The 12,461-nt window shown below is 41.0% G+C and overlaps 2 protein-coding genes across 6 annotated transcripts in view; one reads left to right on the top strand and one right to left on the bottom strand.

Moving 5' to 3' along the window:
* The window catches only part of Eaf2 (ELL associated factor 2), a 1,192,577-nt gene that overhangs the window by 529,351 nt on the left and 650,765 nt on the right, over nt 1–12,461 (bottom strand). The window lies entirely within an intron of this gene.
* Polq (DNA polymerase theta) overlaps nt 1–12,461 on the top strand; it is a 144,597-nt gene that overhangs the window by 118,691 nt on the left and 13,445 nt on the right. For all 4 annotated transcript variants that reach the window (XR_007973505.1, XM_052158360.1, XM_052158359.1 and 1 more), the window contains 2 exons: nt 11,197–11,323; nt 12,131–12,252. Coding sequence is in view for 3 of the 4 variants with exons in the window: in XM_052158360.1 (XP_052014320.1) it covers nt 11,197–11,323; nt 12,131–12,252 (249 nt within the window). In the remaining variant the exon portion in view is untranslated. The remainder of the gene's footprint in view (nt 1–11,196; nt 11,324–12,130; nt 12,253–12,461) is intronic.

Raw genomic sequence — 12,461 nt, 5'->3', positions numbered from 1 at the left:
GCTTTCTGTTATTTCTTTTTTTTTCTTTTTTTCTTTTTTATTGTGTCAGGAGCCATAATGGGACAAGCTAATATACTAGCAGGTGATCATCCTGAAATGCCTGCCTCGGATTATTATATACTCTGTGACAGGTGAGCCCCCATTCAGCAAGGCTGTGGGGGACTAATTTTAGGAAAGATTCCTGCTATTTATATGCTTTTCCTGTTATTATTATACATTTATAATAATCAATAAGTAATAGCACACCCCTTTGGAGCAGATCTCTGCAGATCCACGAAGATGTACTGTCCTATAGTGATGCTATGTAGACAAATAGGTGACTTAAGTTTTAATGATGATCCTATAAGAATTCCTAAAATTATATCTGTGATTATTAAGTTCTTTTATGATGGGGCTACTACTAGGATCTTTTTCTGATAAGTCAAGACTGCAATGAGAACTCTGCCAGTCTCCCAAGTGTCCCAAGTTAATTCCTCTTAGTTGGCAACCAGATAGACTTTCTCCTACTCAGAGCACATTCCAAGAGGTTATAAAACAATTAACCAAAGGTCATAAAAAGGGAACTAGGATTTATTATAGGTGTTAGGACAGAAGATAAAATATTGACTGGGTTTATCTATACAAAACTTCACTTATAACTTAGTTATGGTTTTAAACTTTCTATGAACCTGTAGAGAAAACAAATGATAGCTAGATAATTACTCCTAATAGATATGCATGTAAACATTCTTTGTTGTAAACTCTGTTTCAATTTATGACTTGGTATTTTGTGTGAACTTATGATGAACTTTGTAACGTGTGATCATGTATTCTGAAAGATGTTTAAGGGCTGAGGACAAAAGAAGTCAGACCAGAAGAATTAAGTGAGAGGAACAGAGCTGAGAGAAGAACTGAACTGAGAAGGTTTTAGTCAGAAGAGATCAAGATTAGAAGGAAAAAGCAGAGTGGACTAACTTAGAAACTATAGGTAACATAAAATAACTAAGAGAACAATGTGCAGGAGGCAGAGGGAAAGAGGAAAAAAGTGTTGCAGAGAGCAGAAGAAGCAGGCAGGCTTCCCATGGTAAGGACAAGGCAGGCTTAGTCTTATTTAAGAGAAGCAAAGCCTTTTTCTTACAAACATGGATTTAATTCATTTGGCATTGAAAGGGTGGAAGCTTTTTCTTTCTCGATGCAATAAATATTGGAGTCCACCTTTCATCCAGAATGAGTGAGTTCTTTCTGTACCAGTGCTTGGTCTTTTGCTCCATATGCATATGTAAATATGGATGTGTGTGTAAGTATGTAATTGTGAGAATGTATGCATGTATGTGTAAGTATGATATTGTGAGAATGCATGCAAGCTGGGTCCAGCTGACTGCGTGAAAATATGTATGAAGCTATATGTATGAATTTATGTGAGATTATGCATATTCACTTATATAGAAGGTTTTCTTTCTGCACGTATTATTCTCTTTTCCTGGTTCAATAGAAGTTTATTGCTCCTAACTCCCCCCTTGACTGACAAGCAAGAGGCATCTGGACAATAAGGAAAAGGCTTTAGCAACTAATCTTTTACTTAATCTCCTGCTGTTTTAGGATGAGGTGCTAAATGCCTGAGACTGCAGTCTCTGGCTTTGGAGGAATGCAGAAGGCAGGTCAGCTAGAGTAGCCTAATAACTTAAATAACCCTGGAAGTTTGTAAGACAAAGTCTTGCCCCCCTTCCATTAACGCTCCTCCCCCCTCTGCTGCCTCAAGAAGAACCAAGAAAAGAACACCTGCTGGCTCCCGGCATTATTGGTTATTTTATTTATTTACATTTCAAATGTTATCCCCTTTCCTGTTTGCCCTCTGCAAAATCCCTATCCCATCTCCCCTCCCCCTGCCTCTATGAGGGTGCTCCCCCATTCACCTACCCACTTCTGCCTCCCCGCCCTGGCATTCCCCTATATTGGGGCATTGAGCCTTCACAGGACCAAGGGCCTCCCCTCCAGTTGTTGCCAGATAAGGTCATCCTCTGCTACATATGTGGCTGGAGCCATGGGTGTACTCTTTGGTTGGTGGTTTAGTCCCAACTACCAACCAAAGCTCTGGGGGTACTGGTTGGTTGATATTGTTGTTCTTCCTATGGGGTTGCAAATCCCTTCAGCTCTTTCAGTCCTCCCCCTGATTCCTCCATTGGGATCCACGTGCTCAGTCTGGTGGTTGGCTGCAAGGATCTGCATCTGTATCAATAAGGTTCTGGCAGAGCCTCTCAGGAGACATCCATGTCAGACTCCTGTCAGTAAGCACTTCTTGGCATCAGCAATAGTGTCTGGGTTTAGTGTCTGCATATGGGATGGATCCCCAGGTTGCACAGTCTCTGTATGGGCTTTTCTTTAATTTCTGCTCCACCCTTTCTTTGTTCCTGTATTTCCTTTAGACAGGAGCAATTCAGGATTAGTATTTTTGAGATGTGTGGGTGGCCCCATCCCTCAACTGGGGACCCCGCCTCTCCCCTGGATATGGGTTCTCTCTCCCCTTTGTTGGGTATTTTAGCTAATGTCATCCCTATTGGGAGCCTCATGCTTTCCTGGCATCTGGAACTTTCTGGTAGCTACATCCATTTCCCCATCTCCCATTGCCACACACCTCTGTTCAATTTCCTGACCCTCTGTACATCTCCTCCATCTCCCACACCTGATCTTGCCCCCTTTTTTCCTCCCCTTCTTCTCTTCCTCCCATGATTATTTTGTTCTTTCTTCTTTTTTTATTAAACATATGTATTTTATTTACATTTCAAATGATTTCCCCTTTTCTGCCCCCCCCCACTCCCCGAAAGTCCCATAAGCACTCTTCCCTCCTCCTTTTCCCCCCATCCAACCCTTCCCACTTCCCTGTTCTGATTTTGCCCTATACTGCTACACTGAGTCTTTCCAGAACCAGGGGCCACTCCTCCATTCTTCTTGTACCTCATTTGATGTGTGGATTATGTTTTGGGTATTCCAGTTTTCCAGGCTAATATCCACTTATTAGTGAGTGCATACCATGATTTACCTTTTGAGTCAGGGTTACCTCACTTAGTATGATGTTCTCCAGCTCCATCCATTTGTCTAAGAATTTCATGAATTCATTGTTTCTAATGGCTGAATAGTACTCCATTGTGTATATATACCACATTTTTTGTATCCATTCCTCTGTTGAGGGATACCTGGGTTCTTTCCAGGTTCTGGCTATTATAAATAGGGCTGCTATGAACATAGTGGAACACGTATCCTTATTACCTGCTAGGGAATCCTCTGGGTATATGCCCAGAAGTGGTATAGCAGGATCTTTCGGAAGTGACATGCCCAGTTTTCTGAGGAACCGCCAGACTGATTTCCAGAGTGGTTGTACCAATTTGCAACCCCACTAGCACTCCACATCCTTGCCAACACCTGCTGTCTCCTGAGTTTTTAATCTTAGCCATTCTGACTGGTATAAGGTGAAATCTCAGGGTTGTTTTGATTTGCATTTCCCTAATGACTAATGAAGTTGAGCATTTTTTAAGATGCTTCTCAGCCATCCAAAGTTCTTCGGGTGAAAATTCTTTGTTTAGCTCTGTACCCCATTTTTAATAGGGTTATTTGGTTTTCTGGGGTCTAACTTCTTGAGTTCTTTGTACATCTTGGATATTAGCCCTCTGTCAGATGTAGGGTTGGTAAAGATCTTTACCCAATTTGTTGGTTGCCATTTTGTTCTATTGACAGTATCTTTGCTTTACAGAAACTTTGTAATTTTATGAGGTCCCATTTCTCAATTCGTGATCTTAGAGCATAAGCTATTGGTGATCTGTTCAGGAACTTTTCCCCTGTACCAATGTCCTCAAGGGTCTTCCCCAGTTTTCTTTTCTATTAGCTTCAGAGTGTCTGGCTTTATGTGGAGGTCCTTGATCCATTTGGAGTTGAACTTAGTACAAGGAGATAAAGGATGAATCAATTCGCATTCTTCTGCATGGTGACCTCCAGTTGAACCAGCACCATTTGTTGAAAAGGCTATCTTTTCCACTGGATGCTTTCAGCTCCTTTGTCAAAGATCAAGTGACCATAGGTGTGTGGTTTCATTTCTGGATCTTCAATCCCATTCCATTAATCTGCCTGGCTGTCACTGTGCCAATACCATGCATATTGCTCTGTAGTATTGCTTGAGGTCAGGGATACTGATTCCCCCAGAATTTCTTTTGTTGTTGAGAATAGTTTTAGCTATCCTGGGTTTTTTGTTATTCAAGATGAATTTGAGAATTGCTCTTTCTAACTCTATGAAGAACTGAGTTGGGATTTTGATGGGTATTGGGTTGAAGCTGTATATTGCTTTTGGCAAAATGGCCATTTTAACTATATCAATCCTGCCAATCCATGAGCATGGGAGATTTTTCCATTTTCTGAGGTCTTCTTCCATTTCCTTCTTCAGAGACTTGAAGTTCTTGTCATACAGATCTTTCACTTGTTTGGTTAGAGTCACACCAAGGTACTTTATATTGTGAAGGGTGTCATTTCCCTAATTTCTTTCTCAGCCTGCTTATCCTTTGAGTATAGGAAGGCTACTGATTTGCTTGAATTGATTTTATAACTAGCCACTTTGCTGAAGTTGTTTACCACCTGGAGGAGTTCTCTGGTGGAGTTTTTGGGTCACTTAGGTAAACTATCATATCATCTGCAAATAATGATAGTTTGACTTCTTCCTTTCCAATTTGAATCCCTTTGACCTCCTTATGTTGTCTAATTGCCCTAGCTAGTACCTCTAGTACAATATTGAAAAGATAAGGTGAGGGGGGTAGCCTTGTCTAGTCCCTCATTTTAGTGGGATTGCTTCAAGTTTCTCTCCATTTAGTTTGGCTACCGGTTTGCTGTATATTGCTTTTACTGTGTTTAAGTATGGGCCTTGAATTCCTATTCTTTCCAAAACACTAAGCATGAAAGGATGCTGAATTTTGTCAAATGCTTTTTCAGCATCTAATGAAATTACCATGTGGTTTTTTTTCTTTGAGTTTGTTTATGTAGTGGATTGCATAGATGGATTTCCTTATATTGAACCAACCCTGCTTCCCTGGGATGAAACCTGCTTTATCATGGTGGATGATCGTTTTGATGTGTTCTTGGATTCGGTTGGCAAGAATTTTATTGAGTATTTTTGCATCAATATTCATAAGGGAAATTGGTCTGAAGTTCTCTTTCTTTGTTGGATCTTTGTTTGGTTTTGATATCAGCGTAATTGTGGCTTCGTAGACGGAGTTGGGTAGTGTTCCTTCCGTTTCTATTTTGTGGAATAGTTTGAAGAGTATTGGTGTTAGGTCTTCTTTGAAGGTCTGATAGAATTCTGCACTGAAACCATCTGGTCCTGTGCTTTTTTTGGCTGGAAGACTTTCTATGACCCCTTCTATTTCTTTAGGGGTTTTGGGACTCTTTAGCTGATCTATTTGGTCCTGATTTAATTTTGGTATTTGGTATCTGTCTAGGAAATTGTCCATTTCCTTCAGATTTTCCAGTTGTGTTGAGTATAGGTTTTTGTAGTAGGATCTGATGATTTTTTGAATTTCCTCAATTTCTGTTGTTATATCTCCCTTTTCATTTCTAATTTTGTTCATTTGGATACTCTTTCTGTGCCCTTTGGTTAGTCTGGCTAAGGGTTTATCTATCTTGATTTTCTCAAAGAACCAGCTCCTGAATTTGTTGATTCTTTGTATGGTTCTCTTTGTTTCCACTTGATTGATTTCAGCCCTGAGTTTGATGATCTCCTGTCTTCTTCTCCTCCTGGGTGAATTAGCTTCTTTTTGTTCCAGAGCTTTCACGTGTGCCATGAAACTGCTAGTATATGTTCTCTCCCATTTTTTTTTTTTTTTTTTTGAGGCAAAACGAGTTTTCCTCTTAGCACTGCTTTCATTATGTCCCAAAGATTTGGGTATGTTGTGCCTTCATTTTCATTAAATTTTAAAAAGTCTCTGATTTCTTTCTTTATTTCTTCTTTGGCCAAGGTGTCATTGAGTATTGTTCAGCCTCCATGTGTATGTGGGCTTTCTGTTGTTTTTGTTGCTATTGAAGACCACTCTTTACTCCATAGTGATCTGATAGGAGGCATGGGATTAGTTCGATCTTCTTATATTTGTTGAGGTCTGTCTATGGTCGATTTTGGAGAAGGTACCATGAAGTGCTGAGAAAAAGGTATATTCTTTGCTTTAGAATGAAATGCTCTATATATATCTGTCAAATCCAATTGGTCCAAAGCTTCAATTAGTTTTACTTTGTCCCTGTTTAGTTTCTGTTTTCCTGATTGGTCCATTGAGGACAGTGGAGTGTTGAAGTCCCCCACAATTATTGTGTTAGGTGCAATGTGTGCTTTGAGCTTTAGTAAAGTTTCTTTTATGAATGAGGGTGCCCTTGCATTTGGAGCATAGATGTTCAGAATTGAAAGTTCTTCTTGGTGGATTTTTCCTTTGACCAGCAAGAAGTGTCCTTCCATGTCTCTTTTGATGGCTTTAGGTTGAAAGTCAGTATTATCTGATATTAGAATGGCTACTCTGGCTCATTTCCTGAGACCATTGGCTTGTAAAATTGTCTTCCAGCCTTTTACTCTAAGGTAGATTTTGTCTTTGACACTGAGGTATGTTTCCTATATGCAGAAAAATGTAGGGTCCTGTTTATTTATCCAGTCTATGTCTTTTTATTGGGGAATTGAGTCCATTGATGTTAAGAGATATTAAGGAATAGTGATTATTACTTCCTGTCATTTTTGATGTTATTTTTATATTTGAGTGGTTATCTTCTTTTGGGTTTGATGAAACAAGGTTACTATCTTGCTTTTTCCAGGGTGTAGTTTCCCTCCTTGTATTGGAGTTTTCCTCCTGTTATTCTTTGTAGGGCTGTGTTTGTGGAAAGATATTGTATAAATTTGGTTTTGTCATGGAATATCTTGGTTTCTCCATCTATGGTAATTGAGAGTTTTGCTGGGTATAGTAGTCTTGGCTGACATTTGTGTTCTCTTAAAGTCTGCATGACATCCACCCAGGATCTTCTAGCTTTCATGGTCTCTGGCGAGATGTCTGGTGTAATTCTGATAGGTCTTCCTTTATATGTTACTTGGCCTTTTTCTCTTACTGCCTACAATATTCTTTCTTTGTTTAGTACATTTGGGGTTTTGATTATTATGTGACGGGAGGTAGTTCTGTTCTGGTCCAGTCTGTTTGGAGTTCTGTAGGCTTCTTGTATATTCATGGGCATCTCTCTAATTAGGTTAGGTTAGGGAAGTTTTCTTCCATATTTTTGTTGAAGATATTTGCTTGTTGTAAATCTTCACTCTCATCTATACCTATAATCCTTAGGTTTGGTCTTCTCATTGTGTCCTGGATTTCCTGGATGTTCTGGGTTACAAGCTTTTTGCATTTTGTATTTTCTTTGACTGTTGAGTAAGTGGTTTCTATAGTATCTTCGGCATCTGAGATTCTTTCTTCCATCTCTTGTATTCTGTTATTGATATTTGCATCTATGGCCCCAGATTTCTTCCCAAGGTTTTCTATCTCCAAAGTTTTCTCTCTTTGTGATTTCTTAGTTGTTTCTACTCCTGTTTTTAGATCCAGGATGGTTTTGCTCAGTTCCTTCATTTGTTTGTTTCTGTTTTCCTTTAATTCTTTAAGAGATTTTTGTGTTTCCTCTTTCATGACTTCTGCCGTTTGACTCACTTTCTCCTGCATTTCTTTGAGGTTTTTTGTTGTTGTTGTTGTTGTTGGTTTTTTTTTTTTTTTTTTTTTTTTTTTTTGCATTTCTTCTTTATTGGCTTCTATCTCCTGAGCCTTATTCTCCTGAATTTCTTTAAGTGATTTTTGTGTTTCCATTATACGGGTTTCTAACTTATTCATGTTCCCCTGTATTGCTTTAAGAGATTCATTTATGTCCTTTTTGTGTTCCTCTAGCAGCATCATGACCAGTGTTTTTAAATCCAAATCTTGCCTTTCTCATGTGTTGGGTTATCCAGGACTTGCTGTTGTTGGAGAGTTGGGTTCAGACGCTGCCATATTGCCTAGATTTCTGTTAGTAGTGTTCCTATGTTTGCCTTTGCCATCTTGTTGTCTCTGGTGTTAGTTGGTCTTGTCACTGGCTGGTATTTGAGCCTCCTGTGAGACTGTAAGGCTATTTCCGCAACACTGGATGGCTGGGTTTCCCCTGTCGCAGATTGCTGATGTGCTGCTCTCCTCTTGGGTGCCCTTGGAGCACTAGTGTGCCTTGCCCCAGGTTGTCTCTGTGAACCAGGTGATGCCCATTTGCTCCTTCAGGGGGTGATGATGGTGGATGCTGCGGGGACATTTTCCAAGTGCTGAACACTGCCATGCAGCCGATCCCCCAACCAGGTTGGTGCACACAAGGCTAGTCTAGCTTCTCAGGCCCTGAGTCCAGGCAAAGGCCTGACAGGCTTAGGCCCAAGCAATGTTCGCCTCAGGCTATGTCTGCTAACTGGTTCTGTCAGGTAGCCAAGATGGTGCTGTGCACCCATGCAAGTGCTGGGCAGTCTGCTGGGCAGACACCCTGGCTGGGTTGGCACACAGATGGTCCACTGAGCTGCCCAGGGCCTGGGTGCAGGCCCACACCTGTCAGGCTTAGACCCAAGTGATGTTAGCCTCAGACTATGTCTGTGTACCTGGGGCTGTCAGATCTCTCTGGTGTCTGGGAACCAAGATGGCGGGCAGAGAGCCTCTCATAACTGTGCCTCTTGTAACTGCCTGGCGGCAGGCAGAGGTCTAATGTGGCTTCAATGAGGTGAAAAGCGCTGTAACTCCACCGCTGATCGCAGTTCGGCTGACCAGCGGCAGTGGCCTTCTCTGCTGGACAAGCTGCTGCTGCCTCTGCCGCTGCCGCCTCCTAACAGTGGTCTTGTTCGTTCTTTTAAGTAGTACTGACACAACCACACTTTGGTCTTCCTTCTTCTTGAGCTTCATATGGTCTGTGAGTTGTATCGTGGGCATTCCTAATTTTTTTCCCCCTAATATCCACTTATCAGTGAGTACATACCATGTGTTTTCTTTTTTGACTGGGTTACCTCACTCAGGATATTTTCTAGATCCATCCATTTGCCTGCAAATTTCATGAATTCATTGTTTTTAATAGTTGAATTGTACTCCATTGTGTAAATGTACCACCTTTTCTGTATCCATTCCTCTGTTGAAGGACATCTGGGTTCTTTCCAGCTTTTGGTGATTATAAATAAGGCTGCTATGAACATAGTGGAGCATGTGTCCTTGTTACATAATTGGAGCATCTTTTGGGTATATATGCCCAGGAATGATATAGCTGGGTCCTCAGGTAATACTATGTCTAATTTTCTGAGGAACTTTGAGAATGATTTCCAGAGTGGTTGTACCAGCTTGCAATCCCATCAACAATGGAGGAGTGTTCCTGTTTCTCCACATCCTCGCCATTGTCTGCTGTCACCTGAATTTTTAATCTTAGTTATTCTGACTGGTGTCAGGTGGAACGTTTTGATTTACATTTCTCTGATGACTAAGGATGTTGAACATTTCTTGAGGTGCTTCTCTGCCATTTGGTACTCCTCAGTTGAGAATTCTCTGTTTAGCTCTGTACCCCATTTTTAGTAGGGTTATTTGGTTCCCTGTAGTCTATCTTCTTGAGTTCTTTGTATATATTGAATATTAGCCCTCTATCAGATGTAGGATTGGTAAAGATCTTTTTCTAATCTATTGGTTGCTGTTTTGTCCTGATGACAGTGTTCTTTGCCTTAAAGAAGCTTTTCAATTTTATGAGATCCCAATTGTCAATAGTTGATCTTAGAGCCTGGGCCATTGGTGTTCTGTTCAGGAAATTTCCCCCTGTGCCCATGTGCTTGAGGTTCTTTCCCAGTTTCTCTTCTAGATTCAGTATATCTGGTTTTATGTGGATGTTTTTGATCTACTTGGACCAGAGCTTTGTACAAGGAGAATGGGCAATTCTCAATTTGCATTTTTCTACCTGCTAGCCTCTACTTAAGTTAGCACCATTTATTGAATATGCTGTCTTTTTTTTTTCCACTGGGTGGTTTTAGCTCCTTTGTTAAAGATCAAGTGCCATAGGTGTGCGAGTCTTCAAGTCTATTCTACTGATCTACCTGTCTCTGTACCAATACCATGTGGTTTTTTTTTTTTTTTTTATCACTATTACTCTGTAGTACAGCTTGAGGTCAGGGATAGTGATTTCTCTAGAAGTTCTCTTATTGTTGAGAATAGTTTTCACTATCCTGGGTTTTTTTGCTGTTCCCAATGAATTTGAGAATCATTCTTTCTATCTTTGTGAAGAGTTGAGTTGGAATTTTAATGGGGTGTATGTTGAATCTGTAGATTGCTTTTGGTAAGATGGCCATTTTACTACTGTCTTAATTCTGCCAATCCATGAGCATGAGAGTTCTCTCCATTTTCAGAGATCTTCAATTTCTTTCTTGAGAGACTTGAAGTTCTTGTTGTACAGATCTTTGGCTTGTTTGGTTAGAGTCACACCAAGATATTTTTGAGAAACTATTTTTCAAGTACTTTCTACCTACTAGAAAATTGATCATATCTGGTTCTAGTTTACCAACTTGTCAGTGTTGTTGCTAATTCTTGAACAATGGTGCTGAGGTGAGGCTGAAATTATGGTCCTATGGCTGCCTCTTACTGGAGTAGACCTCTCACTGGTCCAAGTTGTCCTTGACCCAGCCATGTCTCCTGAGGTTGGCTAGTGTGTCTGCTCCTGTCACCATGTTCTCTTGTTCATTCTGTCATAGGCTTCTCTCTGTTTACGAGGGTGTTCCTGTCAGCACATTGTTTCTAGAGAACTAGCTGAATGAAGAGCACACTATTGTAGCTGATTACTTTCAGAAGGATTTTGTGCATACTGTTAATCTGTGAAAATGCAGAAAACTTGAAACATAATCCCAGCCTAGCATTGTTGATTATGCTTTTAATATCTTTTTACTACGTTTATTTATTGTGTGTGCATTTTGCATTTGCTTCATGTCACATTTGTAGGAGTAAGCATGTGGACAACTGTGAGAGTCAGTTGTCTCCTACTGTGTGGAATCTGGAGATTTACCTTGAGTTGTCAGGCTAGGAAGCAAGTGCTTTTACCCAGTGAACCATCCTGCTAGCCCCTGCTAGATTGATAAAACATCATTCTGAGGTACAAAAGCTAACAGTTGGTGATTGTCAGGTTTATTTTTGTAATTGTTTTTCTTCTTGTTTTTAGGACGGATAACCTTTACAGAACCCAATATCCAGAATGTGCCAAGAGATTTTGAGATTAAAATGCCAACACTAGTAAGGGAGAGCCCACCTTCTCAAGCTCTAGGCAAAGGCCGGTTCCCAATCACCATGTAAGTTTCATTTCTCTATATTGACATTGTTCTTTTGAGAGTGTAATGACTCTAAAAACCCTATTGTGTAAAACAGTTTATATTCCAGACAGACCATTTTGTTTCTAGACGTCATCCATTTCAGATCCTATGCTGGATGAAACTGGTTGATGGTAAAGGCAGCAGCCCTGCACTAGCATGGTTAATGCTGCTACCATGCAGCCCTGCACTAGCATGCAGCCCTGCACTAGCATGGTTAATGCTGCTACCATGCAGCCCTGCACTAGCATGCAACCCTGCACTAGCATGGTTAATGCTGCTGCCATGCAGCCCTGCACTAGCATGCAGCTCTGCACTAGCATGCAGCCCTGCACTAGCATGGTTAATGCTGCTACCATGCAGCCCTGCACTAGCATGCAGCCCTGCACTAGCATGCAGCCCTGCACTAGCATGGTTAATGCTGCTACCATGGCGCGGTTGGTCAGATACGCAAGTGCCAGGGCTAACTATGTAAGCAGTGTCCTTTGCCCCCACATGCACTTGATGACAGGAAGCAGCTAGATAGTTTTCCTTAGGTCTGGTTAGAGATTTGTGCAGTTAAATGGGGGTGAGGTGTCTCAGAAGCAGTTTGTGGGGAGGTGATTATAGAAGTAGCTTCATGGTTTACTGAATGTTTGCTAACAAGGCTCTAATGTCTAATGTTAAAATGGGCTTCAGGTTAGGTTATTTAGGTTTCTTAGATAGAAATACCATTTTAATTGAAAAATCAGACCTTGCATGTATCTGAGATTTGTCATGTTCTAGCTGATGATCTTATTCATACTACAGAGGACAAAATAAGAAGGTTTGTGGCCTGTACCCTGGGCATGGAACACTTATGGAGGAGAAGGCCTCAGATAGAGGGCTGCCATTTTCAGTGAGCATGCGCCACGCCTTTGTGCCTTTCCCAGGTAAGGGGCTCCTTGTTGCTATGGGGTTATTTATAGGCACTGGGAAGTCCTGAATTATGAGTAGGATTCAGAGGTGTACAGCTTTCCTGTGTTAGATGCTGTGCCTGCCCAAATACCACTGTGGTGTATCTCAGTAGCTGCTGTGTGCTGATACAGCTGTAAGCCTCTGCAAAATGTAACTGATTCTGCCCATCCTCTTGCCTTTGCTT

Source organism: Apodemus sylvaticus, chromosome 15 (genome assembly GCF_947179515.1).
Source record: "Apodemus sylvaticus chromosome 15, mApoSyl1.1, whole genome shotgun sequence".
Lineage (NCBI taxonomy): Eukaryota > Metazoa > Chordata > Mammalia > Rodentia > Muridae > Apodemus > Apodemus sylvaticus.
The sequence above is the reverse complement of the archived record's forward strand: the minus strand, read 5'-3'. Positions and strand labels throughout refer to the sequence as shown.